The sequence below is a fragment of the Hippocampus bargibanti genome, linkage group LG18 (genome assembly GCF_051943395.1).
Source record: "Hippocampus bargibanti isolate YZ-2025 linkage group LG18, ASM5194339v1, whole genome shotgun sequence".
Lineage (NCBI taxonomy): Eukaryota > Metazoa > Chordata > Actinopteri > Syngnathiformes > Syngnathidae > Hippocampus > Hippocampus bargibanti.
In genome coordinates, this window is record NC_142751.1 from 14,933,237 (window position 1) to 14,960,017 (window position 26,781).

Below are 26,781 nucleotides of genomic sequence, written 5' to 3' on the forward strand. Positions count from 1 at the left end.
ACGCCCATTAGTTCTGCGCCATTCAACATTGTGGAATGTTGTAGTGCGGATTGGGCTGCAACCCTGCATCACAATCTCACTTGGACAGTTGCCTCCCTGCGCGGTGAACAAAAGCTGGTCTCTGTTCATCGTTTTGACAAAAAAAAAAAAACTCGTGGATACTTTGTGCGTCGACTACCACTCCCTTTTTTGATCGATAAGTGCCGGTAGTTGGTGACAGAGATATTGCCATTTGTTATCCATCACCCACTTTTTTATTGTTAAGCATTTTCGACGGTTTGTCATTTGAATTTCTTAAGCCTTTTGGAAAAAAATGTAGATTGCTATTCTAGCTTATTTCTTGTAGCTTTTCAATGCCAGCTTTTGGACATTTAATTTGTATTGCAGTATTGTATCCAACTGATAGTTTAAAATAAACATGGGAGACCCAGTAAGTATTAATTACTCTTTTTATTCCATTTTGACTTATATTTGCTCCATATGAACAGACTTCACTAATGTTCTATCATTTTTTATTTTAAACCTACTAAACTGGTTGAATTTCAGTAGAGAAGCATGCCCAAGGATAAGAAAATAGTTTGTCAAATTCGTCTCTTCCTTAAAGGGACAGCTTGACAAAAATCATTTGATCACACCCCATGGAAAAACCTTCTGTTCCACTAATATTCCCAAAAAATCATATTCCGATCATTGGATGGATTGCAAATTCTTTATTTTAAACACGAAAAAGCACAACAAGATGTTGAAATGCCTCGATTTGACCTTTCCAAATTTTACAGTGACCTATATATGTATAGCACACCCTTAATGAGGATAAAACGATTAGCTTAGACATTGTAATGTTTGGAAAAATAAGCATCAGGCATAAAGTAAGACACATAACACATATAAGAGGAAAAAAAAGGCGTTCCCGCCAAAGGAAGGAGGCGCAGCGTGCATTGCCGGTCATAGTGACAAGTGGCTGTACAGCGGTACGCACGCTAGAATTGCGAGAGGTCATCCGTTGCCGTGGTAGACACGAACAGGAAGTGGTAAGCAAGCCAAAGTGCTCAAAGATGAAACTCGTATTGAAATCAAGCCGAAATCTATCGGCGGGTTCATTCTGGGAATAGTAGCCTGATCCCCGTCAAGACGCTTTTCATAAGCAGGATGACACAAAATAAAGATGGAGAGGGCGAGGAACTCAAGATAGTCATTGTGGGAGATGGAGGCTGTGGGAAAACTTCTCTTCTCATGGTCTATGCCAAAGATTATTTTCCCGAGGTAAGAGACTCACTGACATATAGTGATATTTGCGATATCGCGATAGACATTTAAAGGACAACCGACATCTCCGGACAAGTTGTGTCCATAATTTGTTAAGTGACTTCTACTGGGCGTATTTGACAAAGATTCCACCGCATATAGCTATATTTGACATTTGAAGACTCACGCTGAATATTCCGGAAGTCTTGTTTTTGAGTTGGTGACGAGTCTGTACGTGACGTCACTGAAGGAACGCCCCTGACCGAAAAAAAGGACACATTGTAGCAGTCCTTCCATCACGTCAATGCATTTTGCTGTACTTGTTTGGTCTGCACCAAAAAAGAGGCAGAAGAGGGTGACAGAGCTCCATGTAAGGAATTAATCACCCTGTGGAAATAGGCTGATTAATTCCTTACATGGAGCTCTGTCGCCATTTTCAGCCTCTTTTGGTGCTACATTTCCACCCCCCCCTATTGCCTCAAAATGGCACAAAATAAATTCTTTAATCGATTGCAAACATGTATGCTTTCCTCTTCAGAACTATTTGAATCATATTCATAACTGGATGAGTAAAAAGAAAGCATGTTCTCCGAATCTGAAGCCATTGTTTTGATTCTCGAGCAAGGCAAGACATCTTGCCGTGACACCATGAACATGGGGGCGGGACCTTCGGAAACTGGCCACTTCCGGGTGGACTATTTGACTAAAAATATTAGCCTGCGTGTTTTCGGTATTTTTGATGCTATAAAACGTTTTTCTGATGTCAGTTAGGAAACAAAAAAAGTGATGTCGGTTGTCCTTTAAATCCCAAATATAATCCTGATACTCTTGGTTGTCCATTTATAAATAGAAATATGCTCCCACGGTGTTTGAAAAATACAGCACATGTGTGGTCCTTCGAGGAAAAGAAGTGAAGCTCAACGTGTATGACACGGCAGGTAAGACATTTTGGAATATGTTTTTTGTCACATGGAGAGAAAAAAAACACTGCGTCATACTGTACATAACCATATTTAAAATGTATTTAAAACCTATTTAAAATTGCATTTTCTGTGTAGCTCTTTCTCTTGTTTCGGTTTATAATTGTCTTTTATTGTATTCTATTTTGTGATTGTATTTTATTTATTATAGTAATAATAATAATAATACATTTCATTTATAAGCGCCTTTCAAAACTCAAAGACACGATGCAGTCACAGGATATTTTTTCTACGGGTGAGCAGCGGCAGCTACACACGCCAGCGTTCACTCAACCCGGAAGTACCTCATACAATAATAATAATAATACTACCAGCAAAAGACTTTAGTTTTCTGACGAAGCTTCTTGGATAAGAAGCAAAACGTCCGACACCTTCAAAGAAGTACAGATGACGGCTGAACAAACCTTTTCATCGATGGACCACTCCTGTACGACTGAGAGCTAACACAGACATAAATAAGTAAATGCATAAATAATTAAAAAAAAATGAAATCAAATAAAATCAAATACAGTAAAGTCTCGTTATATCGATATCGGATATATCGATAGTCCCGGTTATATCGATACTATTTCTATGCACGCACGGAGAAAATGACATGCAAACAGGGTCGGATATATCGATAGTCCCGGTTATATCGATATTTTTTCGGACTCCCTTGAATATCGATATAACGAGACTTTACTGTATAAAAATTACATAGAAAAAAATGAAAAATAAATGCATAACTAAAAAAATAAATAAGTAAATAAATAGAAAATCAAATGAAATAAAAAAAAACAATAAAATAAACAGTATAAACGGTTATAAAACTGAGAATTAATTAATTTTGCTCTAATTTTGGTCGCGGACATCTTATCTGCATGTAAATTGTCATGGCGAGCAGGCCTCACATCCTTACAAAGAGGAAGTCGAAGCCAGGATGTGGTTTTCATCTGCATCTAACGTTTGTAACGTTCGAACATGTGCCCGACCGGTCGCCTGTCATCCTATCTCTGCGCGCGCTTTGTCGGTTTCCGACCTCGCTTACATCCCAAATTTGGACAAATGGCCGTCACGTTTATGCTTCCAGGCCAGGAGGACTACGACCGGCTACGACCGCTTTCGTACCAGCAGGCCCATCTCATTCTGATCTGCTTCGACGTGACCAACCCCAGCAGTTTTGACAATGTAACCATCAAGGTACTCAAAAGATGGAAATCACGGCAAGACAATGCGTGTTTGCGCGCTTGCGTTGACTTTTCAAACGGGAATTGCCAGTTTCCGAGTGGCGCGCATTCTTTTGACTCATGATTAACTTAACGGTGTGTTGCTTTTTGGTGTGGACTTTGAACGTGAAAACCAGATTGGGAAGTCACGTCCACCTCTCATGTTTGTATGCACTGTCAGAGAAAGAAAAAAGTGCCAAATTTCGAACTTTGCTTGTCACTGGGGATGGGCCGAGGCAACGATGGCATCACAACACCAATCCGACTTTAAAAATCAAACACATCCAACAAAATAGAATATAATGTATTATTATTATTAGCTATCTAGCTGGCTATCTAGCTCGCTATCGAGCTGGCTATCGAGCTAGCTATCTAGCTGGCTATCTAGCATTCCCTTGCAACAGGAATGAAAAAAACGTACCTTAGTCTTTACTGCCATCTGGTGGTCGTCCTTGTATCCATCACTGTTTGGTTATTGAGCCTCAGTGCTGGCTTGCTTTACTGTAAAATAGACACGAATAGCATTACAGAACTTAACAGTTAGAAATGGCTAAAACAAAACTCATCTACACGTATGGTATGATTTGAGTGAAGATGAAAACATGTAAATGTCTAACTAGCTTGCTGGCTACATACCTAGCTAGCTATTTGCTATCTATTCACTACCTAACTAGCTAGATGGCTACCTAGCTAGCTATCTATTTGCTATCTAATTAGCTAGCTGGCTACCTCGCTAGCTATCTATTTTCAATCAAACTAGCTAGCTGCCAACCTAGCTAGCTATTTGCTATCTATTTGCTATCTAACTTGCTAGCTGGCTACCTAACTAGCTATCTATTTGCTATCTATTCACTACCTAACTAGGTAGCTGGCTATCTATTAGTTATCTATTAGCCAGCTAGCTAGCTTTCTATCTATTTGAGTTATTCTGGGTTGAGTGAACGCTGGCGCATGTGGCTGCCACTGTTCACCCGCAGAAAAACTTATCCTGTGACTTTAAAGTGACCTTGAGAGTTTTAAAATGCGCTTAGAAATGAACTGAAATTATGAAATGTGTGCAGTGGCACCCAGAGGTGAAGCACTTTTGTGGTGACGTTCCGGTCATCCTGATTGGCTGTAAAACTGACCTCAGGAAGGACAAAGAGTGCAGCAGGAGGTTGAAGGCCATCAACCAAGCTCCCATCACGTACACACAGGTGAGGACCACACGACGAGATTATTGTTCTATGACAAATAATAAGGAAATAATGGAATTTTTAATGTTCGAAAGGGGATTTTCTGCCTGTTAAAACAATGAAAATCTGTGACCAAGTTCTTTCTTACATTTTAAACGATCATAACTTTCGGCATATCTTTACAAGTAAGGTACCATTGGAAAGCTTTTGAAATTCTAAACACGAACAGAAAAGATTCAAAATATAAATGAGCAATTATCAACGATCGAATGCCGGCAGATTTTCGTCAGAAATCCAAAATGGCTGTCACTGAATACTAGGAAAGAAAATTGCGAGCTCTAGAAATACATATGCTAATGCTTCTTTCTGCTTGAAACTTGGCAGTTATGGCGAAACATCTATATCCTACCACTTCTATGAGTTATAAAATACGACTTACTCACTTTTATGAACTGTTGTGTTAGCAAAAAGAGCGTCAACGTCAATCCATTTTTCTTCCCCGTTGTCATATTCGGAAATTTCAAGTACGAGCATGGAGGGAAACGTGTAATACGTACATCATAAACTTGGAAAATACCACGAAAAACCATGACGTACTTCACAAAAATGCAATGATATACGACTGCGAGTACAGAGTGTGCTCGGTTCACTGGACAGAAACAATCGCGGTGGAATACAGCTCACTGTAGCGTACCTAATGACAGCCATTTGCATCGGCCAAACCTCGGACTAAATTAAAAAAAAAACCTTCGAATTAAAATATAAATACAAATGAATGATTACCTAAAATTGAAATCGATCAATCAAAATAAACATTGATACGGTTTCGAACGGTTTCTGACCTGCGAAAGGGCACCACCTGGTGGCCACTAAGTGGCATTACTAGCCAATCTCCATTGCCATTTCCCCTCGATGCTAATTTGATTTTGTTTGCCGGGGGGACGCAGGGATTTGCCGCCCAGCAGCGGATGAACGCCGAGCTCTACCTGGAATGTTCGGCCAAATATCAGGAGAACGTGGACGACGTGTTCATGGAGGCCACCAAGAAGGCTTTGGCCTTCCGCCGGAAGCAAAAGAACTACAAACGCAAAAGGAATTGTGCCGTTCTATGACCACGGCACATTTCGTCTTTAGCTTGAAATGTAATTTAAATGTTCAAATACATCCAAACTGGATTTAGCAAATGGACTACTGGAAAAAAAGTTGCAGCCACGTTAAGCAGTTGGGAGATTTGAATTATTCTTTTGCACACCACTAGAGGGAGCATCGTACCGTACATCCGACTGTCATTGAAATCTCTGTCTCAGGCTATAGTCATGTTAAATCTCATCGTTCTTCGACAAGTATTAAAACTTTAAGGTGTTTTTTTGTTCATTGTCCCCTTGGTCCCCTTCTTCTTGATCAATGTTACTGGAATGCGAATCTAAACCGAAAATGAAACGCATAAACTTATAAAATAATGATAGCGCGCGTTGGTAGGCTTTCTGCCTACCGGAAGTTAGCGGCCGATCACGTGATCATAACACATGACGACACGCTGGCATCTCCTGATATCCAACATGGCCACCAAGGCTGTATGGAGGAGGTAAATGCGACAACAAAAAACAACGCTGTTTGATGGGGACGCAATTTGAGATATCCGTACAACGTTGCGCAATAAGGTAAATATTTAATTCTGTTCATAATGTTTAAACTTTTAAAATTATCTGTTAATGCGAATATTAGCTTTAACCGAACATTTTTTTAAACCTAACAGTACAAAAACAACTCAGATTTGTTGTGTTAAATTCATACTGTCTACTTGATATCTAATTTACAACAGATTCTTTTTTACCGTGGCTTTTTTTAGGTGTTCAATTACCTGACATGTTTCGACGTATACTTCCGCCTTCGTCACGGATATTGTCGTAACGCGTCTGACGAAGCCGGAAGTGTACGCCGAAACATAAGGTAATTGAACACTAAAAAAGCCACTCTGTCAGAAAATAATCTGTTGTAAATTAGAACTCAAGACTTGTTACTTTTTTGTGTGTGCACAACAATCCACAAGAGGGCGCTGTGTTCCTTAACCAGCCATGCAAGGGGGCTGCTGCTTTTCCATCAACTTCACTTTTTTGACGTCTGTCACTAGCATGACCTTTTTTATTTATTTCACTGCCTCAAAAAATGAATCAAGATCCTTTTTAAATACATTTTTTTCTGCTTTGCTACAGTTGAGTCACTTCATGATAAATTATATGAATCTAACGCAGTGTGCGTGTGCTGTGCTAGCATACAAAGTGTCTTTCTGCACGTGTGCTAGCTATGCAAGGCAGATAAAACAAGAGGAAGAAAATGTCTCCGGAGTGCGACGCAGGCTGTAAATCTTTGGCAGATTAGTTTAGAAAGTGGGGTCACGTTAGCGTGCCTTGAAAAGTTCCCGCTTGCGTAAAGATGCCCATGTGCTGTTTATTGCTCATACTGGAGCGATCGAGAACTGGATTCTGGATGGAAAGTTAGGTTATATGCAGGTAGCTCTCTCTCTTGTTTCTATTTAGCATTGTATTTTAGTTCTTGCATTCTATTTGTGTCTCTATTTTATTGATTATAGTACCTATGCTTGTCTGTGACTGTAAAGTGTCCCTGAGAGCTTTGAAAGGCGCTTAAAATGTAATGTATTCTTCTTCTTCTACTTCCTATTATTATTATTAATCTTCTTCTTCTATTCTTTTCGCCAGCACCGTTTTTGATTGGGAGGAAATTCGCTTGCATTTTCACAGCCCCGCTTTGTTCAGCGAAAAGGTCGGTGCTGTTGGACAGTCTGTGGCTGGTGGTTGCATGGCTTGAGGAACCCGCCATGAGAAGAAAGCAGAGCGCCTATGCATATGCGGATCTGCCGCTGCTTGGAATTGAAGCGGATTTACGTGGGTCGGGAGATGTGAGCCAATCTCTTTCGTTTTCCTCTTCCTTTCATCACTTTTGCTTCTGTGAAATGTAAATGTCTCCACTGCCAGACTAATAAAAGGATAATCCAATCCAATAACAGAGACGAGAAGGTATTTATCCTCCCAAATGCTCTCTCTCTCTCTCTCTGTATTGTGCAGACATGCACAGTACGCTCCCCTCCATCCCTTCAAGAGCAGGGCGATGCAGGGCATGCCGGAGCTGCTGCAGCTCTACTGACCGCTAGCGTGACAAATATGCGCTAAAAAGGAAGAGGAGGCGCTGAGGAGGACGTGGGAGAAAGAGGAGGAGGAGGACAGGAAGAAGAAAGACACCTCCGCCAAAAGGGACGGCGGCGGACGGACGCGGCGGAGGGCGTTGCAGCCATGATGTCGGACGCGGCGCTGCAGAGGAACGGCACGGCGACGATACGGTGAGTGGACGCCATCTCCATTCCTCGGCATTCCATATGACAGGGGGTTGTCATGGGAACCGTCATGGTGAGCTTGCTGCTCAGTCATGACTAGGCTGGGATGGGGGGCGGGGGGGCGACGACAGGGGGACATGGTGTACGCTCCTCCCTTGCACGATGTAATTAGCAAAAGTGTGACATAGCATGTATGTCGCGTTATATCGTTAGCATTGACGCCGTGCAGGCTAGCGGTCTCAGTCCGATCTCCTTGTGTCAGCATATCATGTGGGTGTTAACCTGGACATTTTCTCCACAATAATAACTTCCGATTCTTGTCGCAATCTCAGTTGAATGCACCCCGATTTTGACCAGATCAACGGGCGGCCATTTTAACACTTGATTTTCCACCCCAAAGAGAACAAAAAAAAGACATCAGAGTTGCTATGACCAATCATGACTTATCTTTAGAAAAGTAGTCGGAATATCACGAAAGGACATTTGCTAGCTGGCTGGCTATCTAGCTAGTTATATATTATCTATCTATAAGCTAGCTATCTATTAGTCCATTTATCCATCCATCCATCTCTTCATTTATCTAGCTGGCTATCTCACTAGCTAGCTATTTGCTATCTATTTGCTATCTAGCTAGCTATCTATTAGCTATATGGTTATCTAGCGGGCTGACTAGCTGTCTAGCTAGCTATCTGTTGGCTATCGATTGGCTGGCTATCTAGCTAGCTATATATTTGCTATCTATAAGCTAGCTAGCTATCTATTAGTCCATTTATCCATCCATCCATCCCTTTATCTCTTCATTTATCTGCTATCTCACTATCTAGCTATTTGCTATCTATTTGCTATCTAGCTAGCTATCTATTAGCTATATGGTTATCTAGCTCGCTGGCTAGCTATCTAGCTAGGTATCTATTGGCTATCGATTGGCTAGCTGTCTAGCTAGCTTTCTATCTATTTGAGTTACTTCCAGGTTGACTGAATGCTGGCACGAGTGGCTGCCGCTGCTCACCCGCAGAAAAACTGATCCTGTGACCTTGATAGTTTTGAAAGGCACTTATACAATAAATGTATTATTCTTATTATTATTTAAAGACAAGTATTTTCCTCCCCAAGACCTCCCGGGGGGCCAGTCACATGACACTGCGTTGACACTGATTGGTCGTTAACTATTCTGACCTTGATGCTAATCCTCTACTACGAAAAAATCCATTTTACAGCCCTATGCGTGTTTTGCGGCGTGATTGAGAGTAGCTATTTTACCCTTGTATACATTCCAAGCCGATCATTAAAAAAAAGTCAAATAAATGCTTCCAGATTTGTTTGAAACTTTCTGATTAGGTTTCAGTATACGAACAAAGCAGATGAGATGACATCCAGGCTATATCACATGTAAACAACTAGACCTCCATGATATATTAAATATGCCCTGTGATCAAGTTCTGGCAGTGTCATTAGCAACAAAAATGGCTTCTTGAGGTTAATCATTCCAATGTTCTTTATTTGTGAATGTTTACTGAGTCCCCCTGCCTTCATTCCACCAGTGGATGTTGTTATTTTCCCCTATGTGCTCGTGTGAGCGTGTTATTCTGCTTCTGGTTCCACATCTGGAGGCCATTACGTCTGAGTCGGGATTGAGGGTGGGCGGAGCCGGGCTGACTCTGCAGTTAGGTCATTGTGTCGCCGTGGCGATGCAGGCGAACAATGATGCCGTTGTCTCTGGAGGTGGGAAACGATGACATTGACCTGGGGGGGGGGGGGGGGGGTAGAAGGGGTAGGCGGGGTTATCAGAGGTGATGAGTAAAGCGTTGATAGAGATTAGACAGAATAAGAAGTTAGCATATTGAAAAAATTTCACGCTTCGCTGGCCAACCAAATAAAAGGTGCAGTTGGCCTGAGGTCAATCTGAGGTCAACAGACACAGCAAGTGTAATCTCCTCATCTAGGAGATCTGGCCTTGGACAGAATTTAGGACTTGGGAAACTCTTTCTCACCGAAGTAATTTATGACTTGAAACTCTTTCACAGGAAGAGCTCATTAGCCAGGTTACAAATTTATCAGTTTATCGAAACGACAATGTTTTATTGCTTCCTGCTGTTGGTGCTTAGAACGTCCAGGGGTGTGGTATTCGAATCAAGAAAACTATGTTTTACTAATGTATCACTTAAATTTGCATATACTCTCAATAAATAGCTCGGCAGAGGGCTGCAGAATTCAAACTGCCCAAGAATGAACATTTGACTCAGTTAATTATATTTAGGGAGTACTTTAATCTTTTCTTGCACCCTGCGACATGACAAACTATCCACTGTTGTAAAGGATGTCTATGAAAGGGTTCAAACAACCACGGCTGGATACAAAGTGAAACAATATGAACAATAAGGATGATAAACAACTAAAAAAAACTAAAATCAAGCCTTTGGATGAGTCAGAATATCCTAAAATGTACAGTGAGTCCTAGTAGAGATATGCTCCCTCTTACGGGCACCAGTCAAACGGTCAGCAAATAGACTACAAATGTATTCAAACAGAAACAAAAATCATTTCTAGGTCGCAAACGGCAGCTCAGTACAATGACAGCTCCTGTGCAATAACTGTTACAGATTTCTCCAGTTAACCAAATTCTGTTTATACGCTAGCGTGTACAGAGCAAGGTATGTGTATGCCGTATACTGTGCTTCTGTATTCCCCAATGAATCCACCGGCAGTGCTATTGGAGCTTTCTTTTTCCTTATATGGACGTTGGGCTTCTGCAAAGAGGCAGAGAAAGTAGGGGGAGGAATGAAGGAGGGTTAGAAAAAGAAAGTGTATCGAAGTAAACGTTTAGGTGGAGATGCTATGCATCTAGGAGGGAAGGTTGATGAGGGAAAAGTGTACAATGATGGATTGAGGGTGGTCTTAGTGAGGTGTTGTTTCTGAGCTTACTGCCACTTTCATGCTAATAGCATTTATTGGCAACTGGAAAAATAAAATCTCGCGAATGATACAGTGATACCTCCGTTTACGAACCCCTTGGCTTACGAACTTTTCGGTTTACGAACGTTAAATTTATGAACATTTAACCTTGGCAGACGAACTATTTTTCGGGATACACACTGAGCGCCATAGTTCAAAGGCAGAGTGTAGACTGCAAAAGGTTAAAATATTCCATCAATCAGGCTCCACAAGCCATCTGTACACTTGATGCAAAAAGCTATCAACCCAGCTAAACAGAACACAATTGATGAGGAACTCGGTAAAATTATGGCAGAGAAAGCACCTACAAGGGATCATTCCTCAAGATGGTGAAAGAAGAAGGTTACGTTCCTCATCAAGTGTTTAATGCTGATGAAACCGGTCACTCCATTCCATCAAGCCATCAACGACCATCACAAAGGTCAATAAAATGACTTTATTATATAGTACAGTCTTATTTCTTTCATTATAATACCATAGCACAGTTATTATATATAAAATAAGGTATATTTTGTGTATTTTTAAGGCTCAGAAAATTGGAAAATTATGTTTTATGGGCACCTGGGAACGGATTATTCTCATTTTAATGGTTTCCTGTGGGAAATTAATTTTTGGAATACACACTTTTCGCCTTACGCACTCTGGGAACCAATTAAGTTTGTAAGTCAAGGTATCACTGTACTTTACTTGGCAAACGAGGCAGGTAGCGGATACTTTGATCCAGTCTCGGCTCAGACAGAAGCATTCACCCCGATATCGGTTGACTCTTTGTGACCCTTAGCGTTCTCCCTTCACGACTCACCCCTCTCCCATACGCTGTCCCCCCCCTCCTTCCTCCCTCAGCTGCTCCTCCCAGCTGTTTAATCACACACGGGCTCTTGCCTAAAATAGAGAAGAGGAGGGAAAGCAGTTGGGCGAATGGGAGGAGAGACGGCGGGCCAAAAAGAAAGAGCGCTTGATCACCACACAAAGTGGGAGGCTCGTGGACAGTGACTGAGAGGTCTCTGCGACCGGTCTCCAGCCAGTTGGATTATTCTGGAGAAAGGACTTTAACTCACTCTGTTCAACCCCCCCGTCCCACGACCCCCTGACCCATCTCTCGCATTTAGGAGCCCCAGATCTCCCGAGGTCTTACCTTTCGTTCTCCTTTCGCCCTCCCCTACCTCCCCCTACCTTCTCCCCTGCTCTCCCCTCTCAGGATGTCGTGTGAGGAGGTTCAGCTCCACAAAGAGAGGCTGCAGGCCTTGGCGGTAAGTCAAAGTGTCTCACTGCTTACCTTTTCTGTTGCCTTGGTCATGCTTGTCAAAGTCAGATGAAATGACTGTCCTCTCGCAGCCAGCATGCAAGGCACTTATAATGACTTTAACAAACATAATAAACACGAAAACGCTATTTTGCCTGTGATGAACGGCAATCGGTAGTCACACAACAGACATGACTCACTTTTGATCTGGCTGTTGCTTATTCACTTTGGCACCGATAGAGCACCTTTCAAGCCTCTTTCGGCTACCTGCGTTTCATCTGCCGCAAATGTTCATTGGCGTTTCATCTGCTTCCATTTGATGCCATTATTCAGTCCAGATAACAAGGAATAAGGTGCGGGTTTGTTGTCAAAGACGGCGTAGGTAGAAACGCAAATGGCTTCTATTGAGCAGTACTTTAGTAGAGGTTTGTGAGTGTGGTAGTGAGGTATCGTCAGTGTCTGATGACAAACGGAAGTTTGCATGTTTGCAGATTTTGTAGGACCATTTAGTTTTAATATTTGATACTCCCGCCTCCTGCCCGAAGACAGCTAGGATTGGCTGCCGCACAAATGAGTGGATTAAAAATTAATGGATCGATGGATATTAGCACTGCAACCACCAACCAGGAATAACTCAAATAGATAGAAAGCTAGCTACTTAATGGATAGCTAATAGCCAGAAAACCAACAGCTAGACAGCTAATAGCCAGCCTAATAGATAGCCAGGTAGCCACCCAGATATCCAGTCAGATAGGTAGGTAGCTAACCAGCTAGATAGCCAACAGATAGCCAGATTGCTAATAGATAGCTAATAGCTAATACATTGCTAATAGCTATCTAGCCAATAGATAGCTAGCTAGATACATAACTATTAGCTATATTCTTGAGAGTTTTGAAAGGAGCTTATAAATACAATGTATTATTATTAGCTATCTATTAGCTAGCTAGCTTTCTATGTATTTGAGTTACTTCCAGGTTGAGTGAACGCTGGAGCGGATGGCTGCCGCTGCTCCCCACAAAAAAAATTATCCTGTGACTGTAAAGTGACTTTGAGAGTTTTGAAAGGCCCCATAACACAGAAACGAGGAAAACAGCAAATGTGGCTGTTGCAGTTGAAGACATTTTTTTTAAACATTGACACACGGCAGCCATAACGGGCTATCGTTTCTGGTAGCTTAGCATGTCAAAAAGTAGAAAGTTCCCAGTGGTGGAAAAGAAATGGACACGTTTTGTAGTTTGGAACTTTGAGGTGGCGCACATGGCCAAGAAAAACTATTCTTGCAATGCATGCAGATTATGGTGGCAGCTGTTGTAAACGTTCCCCTCCAAAGAATTGTGCCGTGTAGAAAGATCCTTTTTGAGGTGCCAGACTCTGTACTCGAGAGAACATAGTGCCGTTAGATGCTGGTAAATCATTTGAACCGATCTGTATCGTCTCCCAAAGACAGTAACGACACTAATGGCTGTCGAGCAAACCCACCAGAGGGTTCCGATTACACTGCTAACAATTGTCGGAGGTCGCTAAGCACGCTGTAAGCCTTAAAGTGTGCTGAAGCATCGCGGGTATAATGCAAATAGAGAAATTTTCTTGTTAGGAGACCGGGCTCATTTGCGAACGACATATCACTCATTGTGGCAGCTCCGTGTGTATCCTGAAAAATAGTTCGTATGCCAAGGTACAATTTTCATAAATTCAACGTTTGTAAACCGCAAAGTTCGTAAGCCAAGGGGTTCGTAAACCGAGTTATCACTGTCCGTAATTTTTCTGTCATTTTGGCGATCATCAACATGCGTTCGACCAAGAATCTGTGCAGGCTTATCGGGAGCTTTACAGCGTGAGCGGTCCGACGCTGACTGGCCAATGATTGCATCAATAATTCAGAGTCTAAAATTTAATTATCGTTCACATCAGTGTCTGTTTTCATCATTGCTTCAGCCATCTGGAAGATTTATCTCGACTCGGAGCCAAGCGCTGAGAACGATCTGCTCTCTTCCGACATTGTAACATTGGAGACGTTTTTGACAGTAACGCTGAGCTCAGCATGCTGACTGCGGTTGTAGCCGAGTAGGTAGAGACCGGCATTTGAGCCTATTTTGCCAATCTTTCCGCGACTTGGCTCCTCCCTCCTTATTTAGACAATAATCACCCTCCGTTTTCCCATCCATCCCAGTCCATCCCGATCCTTGTAAAGCACTTCCGATCCATCCATCACACCGTGCGAGAGTAGCTAACGGCAAAGGCAGACAGATCTCCAGAGCGTAGCCTTAAAGGACAACCAACACCTCCGGGAAAGTTGCGTCCATAATTTTTAAAATCACTTCAAATGACTTCTACTGAGCGTATATTACAAAGATTCCACCGCATATAGCTATATTTTACGTTTTAAGACTCGCGCTGAATATTCAGGAAGTCTTGTTTTTGAGTTGGTGACGATTCCTGACGTGACGTCACGGAGCGAACGCCCCTGACCGAGAAAGCGACACACAATGCATTTTGGGTACTTTGTTTGGTCTGAAAACTTCGTGTTGATGGCAAAATTAGAAGGAAAACACATCAAAACGCGATGGTGAATCGTTGTGTGTTGCACCAAGACTACTATTTGACACTAGTTGACACAAATTCCTAGCAGACAAATAAACCCATTTCCAACGGAGCTTGGGCGCCATCTTGTGCATTTTCTGGGCGCTACACTGGAGTCCAGGAGGATCGAATTGATACGGAAAGACTTCTTTAATCGATTGCAAACATTTATGCTTTCCTCTTCAGAACTATTTGAATGATATTTATAAGTGGACGAGTAACAAGAAAGCATCTTCTCTGAATCCGAAGCCATTGTTTTGATTCTCGAGCAAGGCAAGACGTCCTGGCGTGACATCACCAACAACTCGCCATTTCCGCGGTCATTTTGAAGTAGTTTTGGGACACTAAGTCATTTTTATCGGTGTTTTGCATTTGACTATCATACTGCGTGTTTTGGGTATTTTAGATGCTATAAAACGTTTTTTTTTATGTCAGTTAGCAACCAAAAAAATTGTGTCGGTTGTCCTTTTAGGAGGGCACGTGAAATGCACGGGTGGGAGGGATTAATATTCTACAGACCAGTTAAAACGGAACGTGATTACGGCCTATCAGATCCCAATGGTGACAGTTTCTGCGGTTACTAATTGTTTGGATTAAGTTGATGTCATGCTGTTAAATTCAGGTCTGTAATTGTCATGGTCCTAACTTGTAATTATAGTCATCGGGGAAGTAGAGTCTGGTCAGGGTTTACTTGAGAACTGATTACATATGTGGCTCAGGGTATGTTTGTATATGCGTGTACATGTATGTGGTTTCAAGATGAACCAATGACTGGGTAGTGCAAGAGCTTGCGAATTAGCCATTGGCCACCGCGTCAGGAGCAGCGCGGGAAGTTACTCTGCAAATCCATGGCCGACGTGTGAACACGGCGCACCTACTGCTGCGTCTAGGCCATGTTTGCACAGATGACCTCAGCACTTTGGACTTTCAGCTGCTCTCAAACATGCCACAATCATTTTTCCCCCCTGCGTGTTGCGTATGTGGGGGGGAGGCATGACGTCTACAGGCAGCGGCCGCAAGACAGCAACTGCGGCAGATCAAAGTTTCAGATGAAAAAGGCAACTTCTGGAAAAGGCATTTTTTTACAATCTTGTAAAAATAATGACTCTTTAACTACGAAAGTTCAACCGCAGATTGCTCCTTGTCTGACTAAAAAGAAATGGTAACGGATGCCAAACGCTGTCTGGATCCACTTAGTGCTTGCAGTGGGAAGTAAATGGATCAGAGTAAGAAGAAGAAGGATGTGTGGAGTAGCATTGGCATGCGCTGAGATTTGTGACCGGTTTGCGTCCGTCGGCGGTGCGGTGTCATGGACTGCCTCAGAGACAAACGGAGATGTTCTGATGTCAGAGCAAGAAGTTATCATATTTAAAAGCTTCATGCTGTTATATGCTTAGTCAATATGTGTGACTCGAAAACACAATTGAAGCACAGACAACCTGGGGTCAATCTGAGGTCAACAGACACAGCAAGTTAAACTGTCATCTTGGTTACCTGATAACAATTTTCTCCTTTCCATAAGTCTAAAGTAGTGCTGGTAACTCTGGCCCTCTATCCCTCATGAACAGAGGTGGTCGTGCCAGACCTCTGCACTTATAGGTCCCTGTACCGGACCCTTGGTCTGATAAGTCCCTGCTCTAAGGTTGGGCGAGCAGTGGAGCACTCCCTTAAGCCAATCTGATGACTTCTATCAGAGTTGTCGAGTACTTTTCAAGATCTTAGTATTTGTCTTGCAATATTTAAACGCCTCTGGTCTGCTCAGATGCTCTCATGAAGAGCGTGATTGGAATCTCTGGATCGGATAGACGCCACGGGGATGGGCTGGGAAGCTAGCGTATTAGGTCGTAGGGGGGGGTCCCAGACACGACACGCATGACATGCCATCCAAAATTAGCTGCAGCTGTTTTGGCCCAAAGGAGTCGTCACGTCTGCGGATGTGATTGGGCTGTCTGTAAATGACACGGGAGGGATTGGAATGCTGACAGATGGAGCCCGGATGTCGTATTTATTTGCGTTTTTCCACGATAGCTTCTATGATGGACATTTTTAGTGAGCTTTGTATACTGTTCCACACATACTACATGATGAGGACACCCATAGACCAGGGTATGAACGGTCTGTTGGAGTGAGTTGCCCGTGTCGATGCTCAGTATCGTTTGGCTGAATGGAAGTTGATCTTCTGGGAGATGTTTCTTTGAGTGTGTTGGAATGCGCAGAATGTGAAGCATCTGTTGTCATAGCCCTGGTCTCTTCACGAACAGTCATACAACCCAATTTCCCTTGACGGTTTATTTAATGTAATATCCTCATAGAAATTCTGAAATTTGAAATTGCAGGAGCATCATATTCTTGAAGTGTGTCACCGCAAGTGATTATCTGTCCATAAAGGGGCCCAACCGTTGCTGCTGCTGCTGCTGCAGGCCAAGTTTAGATAAACCCTCACCGAGTCAGATTGTGGGAAGCTATTAATGTGTCTTCAAGAATGTCAACATATTTTCCAGAGGTTGGAGGATGCTTCCTTCTCGTGGGAGAAACCACTGTCAGTGTTGTGGATGTGCTTTTAATTCAATTACAAAAGGCATATATACTATTAAAGATGATTCTGATAGGAGATCAGATGTTAATATCTTTGTATATGCTCAAAATCTAGATCACAGAAGAGGTCATCTGTCCAAGTAGTTTGGAATAGACTCCAAACGACACGCACGCACACACACACATATACAATCTGTATCCTAGTTAGCTTTCTATCTATTTGAGTTACTTCCGGGTTGAGTGAACGATTGCGCGTGTGGCTCCCACTGCTCACCCACAGAAAAAAATATCCTGTAACTATAAAGTGCCCTTGAGAGTTTTGAAAGGCGCTTTTAAATGAAATGTATTATTATTATTATTATTATTATTATTATTATTATTTACGGATTAAGTCCTCCTGGCATTTTATTTATTTGTTTGTTTGTCTGTTTGTGTGTTTATTTATTTATTCATTTAAATAATTATGTATGTATTTATTTACAATTGTAGCTATTTATTGAAATATTTATGTATGTATTTATTTACAATTTTAGTTATTTATTTAAATAAGTGTGCATGTATTTATTTACATTTTTATATCTTTATTTCTTTACAAATGTAGTTATTTATTTATTATTTATATAACTATGTATTTATTTATGTAAATAATTATGTATGTATTTATTTACAATTGTAGCTATTTATTGAAATATTTATGTATGTATTTATTTACAATTTTAGTTATTTATTTAAATAAGTGTGCATGTATTTATTTACATTTTTATATCTTAATTTCTTTACAAATGTAGTTATTTATTTATTATTTATTTATATAACTATGTATTTATTTATGTAAATAATTACGTATGTATTTATTTACAATTATAGTTATTTATTTAAATAATTATGTATATTTATTTACAATTGTAGTTATTTATTTGAATAATTGCATTTATTTATTTTCATTTTTGTTTCTTTATTTATTCACAAATGTATTTATTTATAATTATGTAATTATTCATTTAAATAATTATGTATGTATTTATTTACAATTATAGTTATTTATTTCAATAATAATGTATGTCTTTATTTAGAATTTTAGTTATTTATTTCAATAATTATGCATTTATTTATTTACATGTGTATTTATTTATTTGTTTGTTTGTTTATTTGTTTATTGCTACCGCTTGGATGTACTGTATGTCTTTCTGAGTATGTGTATGTGTGTGCATGGTCTTCATGAGGTACAGATTATGTTGCATTGTACCGCAGCCAACGTAGACGCAGTGTCAATTTTTCCGACAAGACTACCCCTTTGTGCACCCCCCCACCCCCCACCGTCTACCCTCCCCCACCCCGCATACCCTCCTTCCATGACACCACCGAGCGTTTTTCCCAGCCAACCTGATAAAGCCAGCTTGTTTTCCACTCTTCTCATTGATTTGTCCTATCTATTGTTTCACATTAGCAACAGCATTCTGAGTGTGTTGGCCAAAGGGCGATTTGAAACAAATGAGCTAAAAAGCACGACGTCGGGGAAAATAACAAATTGTACAGTTTGAGTGGAGTAAAATGAAAAGGTGGAAACGGCAGATTCAGCGTTTAACGCACTCTTTGCCAGAAATCCTACTGGCTTTAGAATAGTGAAAAAAACTCATTTTTAGTAAGCTCTCCGTGGTACAGGAGTGGTCCATCGATGAAAAGGTTTCATCGGCCGTCATGTGTACTTCTTGCAAGGTGTCGGACATTTCGCTTCTTATCCAAGAGGCTTCGTCAGCGAACTAAAATTTTGCTGGTAGTTTCGGCCTGGCTTTAGTTCGCTGAAGAAGCATGTTGCATAAGAAGCGAAACGTCCGACACCTTGAAAGAAGTACAGATGCCGGCTGACGAAACCTTTTCATCGATGGACCACTCCTGTACCACTGAGAGCTTATACAGACCTTCTCCTCGTAAAGTTGTTTTTAAACCGTTTACTGTAATGTAGATTTTCCCACTAACCCAGCAAATGGACCCAATGTTCATGCATATTTTCGGGGGCGGATCATTTCAAGCAAACAGGAAGTGTGCGACTAGAAGAGAGAGATGTCCCCCAAACTCCCACGCCCTTTCTAGCCCACGCCGCCATCTTGTTTCCATTCCCATGTATTTTTGTCGACAGCTGCTTCACTTCACGTTGCCATCTTCCATTCCATTTTCCTCTTCCTGCCCCGCCACCTCCGCCTATCTTCATTCACGTCCACCCCTGTTAAGGACTTCTCTTCCCAGTTCAAGGTCAAGCACGCTTCTCTCTCTTTCGAGGACTCAAGTGGCTTATTCCTCTTGAGATAACGGGTGATTTCTTACGCCTGTCGGTTTTTCCAGGCGTTTGACCTACAACCAACCGGGCTAATATTTTACTCCCTTTGTTGACCGTTTTTCCATCTGGGAATTGAGTTGATTGGCTCTCATTCTTACCGTTTGCTACCATTTTTTGTTTCCTAACTGACATCAAAAACACGTTTTATAGTATCTAAAATAGCCAAAACACGCAGGCTGATATTTTGAGTCAAATGCAAAACAACAAGAAAAATGACTTCAAGTGTCCCAAAAGTGCCACAAAATGAGCTTGGAACTGGCAAGATTCAGAAAGTCCCGCCCCCATGTTCGTGACGTCACGCCAGTCTACTCCTTCACAAACTGCCTTGCTCCAGAATCAAAACAATGGCTTCAGAGAGTTTAGATTCGGAGACGATGCTTTTTTTGTTACTCATCCAGTTATAAATATGATTCAAATAGTTGTGAAGAGGAAAGCATACATGTTTGCAATCGATTAAAGAAGTCCTTCCGTATCATTTTGAGCCGTCTCCTATGTAACGCCCAGAAAATGCCCAAGATGGCGCCCATGCTCCATTGGAAATGAGCTGATTTGTCTGCTGGGAATTTGTATCAACTAGTATCAAATAGTCGTCTTGGTGTAACACACAACGATTCACCATCGCGTTATTTATGTTTTCTTCCTTCTAATTTCGCCATCAACACAGTGTTTTCAGACGAAAAAAGTACCCAAAATGCATTGTGTGTCGCTTTCTCAGTCAGGGGCGTTCCCTCCGTGACGTAGGGCATCGTCATCAACTCGAAAAGAAGACTTCCTGAATATTCAGCGCCAGTCTTAAAAGGTCAAATCTAGCTACATGTGGTGGAATCTTTGTCAAATGCACTCAGTACAAATCATTTGAAGTGATTGGACAAATTATGGACGCAACTTGTCCGGATGTGTCGGTTGTCCTTTCAACACTTTTTAGAGCCACGCTGGATTTTTAACATTTGCTGCTTTGTGTCACGCAGGAAAAGCGAAAACGTCAAGCCGAAATCGAAGACAAAAGAAGGCAGCTGGATGATTTGGTTTTGCAGCTACAACATCTCAAGGTGAACAGCGTTTGATTCATTCGTTAGTCACTTAAATATGGCTGCATGGTTTTATTTCTTTATTTCTCAAACCAATCAATGGTATTGCAAAGACAGAATGCGCACGATTGGTCACGTCGCTCAGTTGAAGCGCAACTGGAGTCAGCAGTGCGCCGTGTTGACTTTTCACGCAGCCGATTTGATGTAATCGGCATGTGGTCACACAGTGCCATCAAATCGGCATTCTGTCTGAGTGGCGCGCGGCCAAAGAGGCATGAAGCGAGCTTTGTAGGACGCCCGCCCTCCAGGGGCTTTTGGTGCCCTGAGAAAAAAACAAAACGAGACGACAAGCCAATGATTTGACAAGGACAGCTAGGCCTCGAACCAAATGTCGTTTTATCAAATTTCAGAGTCAAGTGGTGGCTACACTTGTTTTATTTATTTAGGTATTTATTTGTGTGTTTGTTGGTTTATTTTTGTGTTTGTTTGTTTGTCTGTCCATTTATATATTTGTATTTATTTATTATTATTATTTGGTCATTTGGTCATTTGGTTATTTAGTTATTCGGTTATTTAATTACAGTAAAGTCTCGTTATATCGATATTCAAGGGAGTCCGAAACAATATCGATATAACCGGGACTATCGATATATCCGACCCTGTTTGCATGTAATTTTCTCCGTGCGTGCATAGAAATAGTATCGATATAACCGGGACTATCGATATATCCGATATCGATATAATGAGACTTTACTGTATTTGGTTATTTAGTTATTTAGTTATTCAGTTATTTAGTTATTCGTTTGTGTGTTTGTTGGTTTATTTTTGTGTTTGTTTGTTTGTCTGTCCATTTATATATTTGTATTTATTATTATTTTTATTATTATTATTTGGTCATTTGGTTATTTAGTTATTCGGTTATTTAATTATTTGGTTATTTAGTTATTCGTTTGTGTGTTTGTTGGTTTATTTTTGTGTTTGTTTGTCTGTCCATTTATATATTTGTATTTATTATTATTTTTATTATTAATATTTGGTCATTTGGTTATTTAGTTATTCGGTTATTTAATTATTTGGTTATTTAGTTATTCAGTTATTTAGTTATTCGTTTGTTTGTTTGTTTGTTTGTTTGTTTGTTTGTTTGTTTGTATATCTATTTATTTGTCTGTCCGTTTATTTATTTATTTATTTGTGTTTTTTATTTGTCCATTTATTTAATTTTTTTATTTGTCCATTTATTTATTTGTCCATATTTTTATTTATTTATTTGTCTGTCTGTCTGACCATTTAGTTATTTACTCATTTTATTTTGAAAAGCAAAATGGAGGGCCAGTAATCCATCAGGAATGGGTTTGATGAGTATCAGTTTTGTGATGTCTAAAAGTTATTTTAAAATACGGTGTTGATTGAATTTGGTGAAGACACGACACGGATTTTAAAATGAATGCATTGATCTTTTTCAAATGGGACCCAAAATGCTTGGTTTGAGTGTTCCCGTGTGAAGATGCTCAGATTGAAAGAGTTCCCAACTGGACCGGATTTGTTTGGCACGTCAGACAAGAGTGCCACCTTCTGGAGAGCTCTCTATCGTTAGAAACTCACCTGAGATCTCTTTGTTTGCAGTCCAAAGCCATGCGGGAGCGATGGCTCCTCCAGGGAATGGCCACGGAACAAGAAGATTCACGGCGGAAGCAGCTGCAATTGGACGAGGAGCGCGGAAAGAAGCTGGAAGACCTTATACCCAGGTAGGCATCCTTCTTGTTGAACCTCCCTACATCGGTTTCACGTCCTTAATCGGTGTTATTCCGAGAAAAAAAAAGATGATTTTAACGTGATTTTGGTGTGCTTTACAGCGATGGCTCGGTTCACGAACCCCTCGGCTTACAAACTTTTCGCTTTACCAACGACACATAAATGAACATTTTACCTTGACATACCAACTAATTTTTGGGATACACACGGAGCTGCCACAATGACTGATGTGTCGTTCGCGTGTGTTATTATGATTATTATGATAATTATGATTATTGCTATTATTATTATTGCTATTATTGCTACTATTGCTATTATTATTATGATATTATGATTATATTATTATATTATAATTATTATAATACTACTACTACTACTACTAGTAATAATAATACTAATAATAAAAAAAAAATAATTATAATAATAATAATTATTATTACGATGACTATGAGTATGATGATGATGATGATTATTGCTACTATTGCTATTATTGCGATTATTGCTATTATTGTGATTATTATTATTATTGTTATTGTTATTGTTATTATTATTATTACGATGAGTATGAGTAGATGATGATGATGATGATGATGATGATTATTATTATTATTGCTATTATTATTATTATGATATTCTGATTATATTATTATATTATTGCATTATATATTTTTATATTATTATATTATTATAATTATACTACTACTACTACTACTACTACTACTACTACTACTACTACTACTACTACTAATAATAATAATTATTATTATTATTATTACTATATATTATTATGTATAATTATATTAAGAATAGTAATTATTATTATTATGATGATGATGACGATTATTATTATTATTATTCCTTTCCTCACTTTGCTGCTGTGTAATGTAAATTTCTCTACTGCGAGACTAATAGAGGCAAATCCATCCATCCATTATGATTATGATGATTATGCTTATTATTATAAAAGGGCCTTTTTTAAACGCTGTATTCATCCCTCGCCTGTTTACTTAGCTCGGCCATGTAATGAGAGGGATATTTGTTCAAGTCCCGCCGCCACCCTCGCGCACTCCATGTTTGTCCTTCAGGCAGTGTGAGCGACCTCTGCCGTACACAATGACTCCTCTTTCTTCAGCACCCGAGTCGCTTTGTCGGCTTCCCCGAGTTAGTTTATGACCAAAATATCGTGCGAAAAGACCCTTTTGGGGGGGGGGGGAAGGTGGGATTTCCATATGTGGATCGCACAAAGATGCTGTTGTTCCAATTGCTTTACGTTTGGACAAAGATTCCCTTGTTTTCCTGTCTCGGTGTATCTTTTTAGAATAATAATAATAATAATACATTTCATTTATAAGCGCCTTTCAAAACTCTCAAGGACACTTTACAGTCACAGGATATGTTTTTCGGCGGGTGAGCAGCGGCAGCAAAATGGGTTGTCCTTTTAAAAATGTACTGGTTGAGGCTTATAATCATATGCACTGTGTAGTCCGGAAATTACGGTAATTGCCGATCCCACGTAGATGCTTAACGGGAATGAAAAAGTACCTCCCGAAAACAGGGCACACGATCAAATCACGGCACGTCCCTTTTGGATCAATTTCATCTCATTTTGCCCTCGAATCTCATCCTGTTTTTTGTTCCTGTTTTTCCGCAAAGCTGATGCTATAAATACCAACATGAAATTGGAACTATTTTCGACCGTGTTCGTATGTCTGTGTTCAATATATTCACTGCAAGAAAAAAAAAGAATGTTTTTTAGCTCTATTTGAAGACTCTTTTTGACACTTCAACTGTGAGCGATGTCATCAAAATGAGGCGCTTAACGTTGGTACAAAGTACGAAGTGAAAGAATCCGGCTGGCCAAACCGAGGACTGCATACAGGACCGATTTACACAGACTCAATTTCAAAAAAACGTGACATCTTGGCTTACGAAATTAATTGGTTCCCAGACAGAGTGTGTAAGGCGAAAAGTGTGTATCCCAAAAATTAATTTCCCATAGGAAACCATTAAAATGAGAATAATCCGTTCCCAGGTCCCCATAAAACATTATTATCTACTTTCTAAGGCTTAAAAGTACACATAATATACCTTATTTTATGTATAACAAATGTGCTATGGTATTATAATGAAATAAACAAAGTGTACTTTATAATAAAGTCGTTTTATTTACCTTTGTGATGGTCTTGAATGGCTTGATGGAATGGAATGGCCGGTTTTCATCAGCATTAAACACTTGATGCCAAGGTAAAATGTTCATAAATGTAACGTTTGTAAACCGAAAAGTTCGTAAGCCAAGGGGTTCGTGAACCGAGGTATCACTGTATATTTTTCTTATTATTTGCATATAGGACTACACAGATGAGCTATGACCAGTACAGGAAATGGATGGATGGAATATCTAATGAACCAGCGCGGAAAATGTTTCCCTGCCCAAAAATGCCATATAATGATGGAAGGGAAATAGATTTGCGACTTTTTACAAGAGCAGAGAAGTCATCATTTTCTTCTCGTGGCACATGTTGGCTCACTGGCACGGCTCGGCTGAGGCTTACCTCAACCGACGTGATCTTTCCAGCAGCTCCTTCGCATCTGGGAAACTGGCTGCCGATAGAAAGTTCACACATGAATTACGGTGTAAAAATACTCGCTTCTTTAGCCGCGTGGTTACAGCTTTTCCCTTCTTCTGTAGCGTCAGTCGTTTGGATCGCCTGGGAATCTTTAAGCCATGCGAGGGCTTACGCACACACTATGCCGCCACCACATAAAAATCACAAATGCACTCTTCCTTGTCCTTCATGATGTGGACATCTGGGCGTATCCATGGCAACTAGCCTGCTGGCTGGCAAACCGGATTTGTGTTTCTCTTTCTCCTGTGGACATGTCCAAACCATCTCAGTCTGGCCTCGCTGACTTTCTCTCCAAAGCCTCTAATATGAGTTGTCCCTCGAACGTACTCATTCCTGATCCTATCCAACCTGGTCACTCCCAAAGAAAACCTCAACATCTTCAGCTCTGCTACCACCAGCTCTGCTTCCTGTCTTTTCTTCAGTGGCACTGTCTCCAGTCCAAACATCATGGCTGGTCTCACCACTGTTTTATATGCGCTTCTTCACCTCTTTTTCTACACTTTCCATTGCTCAGGACAGTTGAACGCAAGTACTTGAAATCGTCCACCTTCTTTATCTATTCTCCCTGTAGCATCACTCTTGCGCTTGGATCCCTCTCATTCAAACACATATATTCCGTCTTGCTATGACTGAAATTTATTCCTCTCCTTTCCAGGCCGTTCCTCCACATCTCTAGTTCCCCCACCACCTGTTCGCTGTTCTCACGACAGATCACAATGTCATCTGCAAATCATGGTCCAAGGAGATTCTTGTCTAACGTCGTCTGTCAACCTGTCCATCACCATAGCGAATAAGAAGGGGTCTCAGAGCTGACCCCTGGTGGAGTCCCACCTCCATCTTGCACGGCTCTGACATACTTTTCTGTCACTCCAGACTTCCTCATGCAATATATTTTGAACTGCTCTGAAATACCAAAACCCAGAATCTCAAGTCCATTTCGTTTGTCACAAATATAACCGTGTGATGCTTGACTCCTCCCATGGAGGAGTGTACTCAAGTGTTTCAATTGCTGGCAGGCTCTGAGGAAGCAACGGCGGTTCTCCTCCCTGACCGTTTCCTCCTATTGTTGTCCTGTCCATCATGTCCCCGCATTTGAGAGTTACAACTGAGGAGGACTGTGTCCTAAATGTATTCCTGAATTATCTCCTTTACGGAGATGTCGCCATCGTACCGACACGGAAGTCGGGTTAAACGCAATTCTACGTCGTGTTTATCCGACTTGTGATTGGCTGGCAAGCCACTTTCGTGCATTCCACCCGTCTTTTGCCTCAACGTAGCTAAAGATAGGGCTGCGACTGAAGAAAATGGATGGCTGGAACTACTTGAGAGGTTGCAATGTGTGTCAAAGGACTTCATCCAAATCTAAACTGGTGCTTAAGAGCAGGATTGCACTTTGAGAGATAACAAATGGGAATCATACTGTAGCATGATTTGGATGAAGTCAAAGTCATCTTTATTGTCAAATATGCTAATATGCATGATATACAGCACAGATGAAATTAATGTCCTCTCGGACCCAGTGTGCAAGGCACTTATAATGTGGCTAAAAAATACAATGTATATTACACGTATTGTCTGTTGTCTGTCTGAATGTAAAGTGACGTATGCAAAGTGAGGTATGTAAATAATCATAATGATGATAATACATTCCATTTTAAGCGCCTTTCAAAGCTCTCAAGGACACTTTACAGTCACAGACAAGCATAGGTACGATAATAAATAAAATACAATCACAAATAGAATGCAATAAATAAAACACAATGAATGTAATTTC

The 26,781-nt window shown here is 40.6% G+C and overlaps 2 protein-coding genes and 1 long non-coding RNA gene across 8 annotated transcripts in view; 2 read left to right on the forward strand and 1 right to left on the reverse strand.

Moving 5' to 3' along the window:
- Positions 1 to 912: 912 nt before the first annotated feature.
- Positions 913 to 5,977, forward strand: rhof (ras homolog family member F). 2 transcript variants are annotated; one of them, XM_089019702.1, is made up of 5 exons: positions 913 to 1,263; positions 2,128 to 2,183; positions 3,295 to 3,404; positions 4,492 to 4,626; positions 5,553 to 5,977. In XM_089019702.1, the coding sequence occupies exons 1-5, from the start codon at positions 1,205 to 1,207 to the stop codon at positions 5,715 to 5,717; spliced, it is 525 nt and encodes a 174-aa protein (XP_088875828.1). In that variant the 5' UTR covers positions 913 to 1,204; the 3' UTR covers positions 5,718 to 5,977. The 2 variants fall into 2 exon arrangements, with proteins under 2 accessions (XP_088875828.1, XP_088875827.1); XM_089019701.1 differs by having other exon boundaries at positions 940 to 1,263; positions 2,096 to 2,183.
- A 165-nt stretch (positions 5,978 to 6,142) lies between these two features.
- The window catches only part of palm2akap2 (PALM2 and AKAP2 fusion), a 48,668-nt gene continuing 28,029 nt past the window's right edge, over positions 6,143 to 26,781 (forward strand). For 4 of the 5 annotated variants that reach the window (XM_089020196.1, XM_089020197.1, XM_089020198.1 and 1 more), the window contains exons 1-6: positions 6,143 to 6,266; positions 7,323 to 7,522; positions 7,689 to 7,960; positions 12,105 to 12,156; positions 20,569 to 20,649; positions 22,252 to 22,373. In XM_089020196.1, coding sequence (XP_088876322.1) covers positions 7,914 to 7,960; positions 12,105 to 12,156; positions 20,569 to 20,649; positions 22,252 to 22,373 — 302 coding nt within the window. In that variant the 5' untranslated portion in view covers positions 6,143 to 6,266; positions 7,323 to 7,522; positions 7,689 to 7,913. The remainder of the gene's footprint in view (positions 6,267 to 7,322; positions 7,523 to 7,688; positions 7,961 to 12,104; positions 12,157 to 20,568; positions 20,650 to 22,251; positions 22,374 to 26,781) is intronic. The other variant, XM_089020199.1, reaches the window with a different exon arrangement.
- Positions 9,345 to 25,962, reverse strand: LOC148884898 (uncharacterized). Its single transcript, XR_016118245.1, has 3 exons — positions 24,933 to 25,962; positions 22,231 to 22,417; positions 9,345 to 9,697 (listed from the first exon to the last, which is right to left on the reverse strand). It is a non-coding gene; the product is annotated as an uncharacterized LOC148884898 (long non-coding RNA).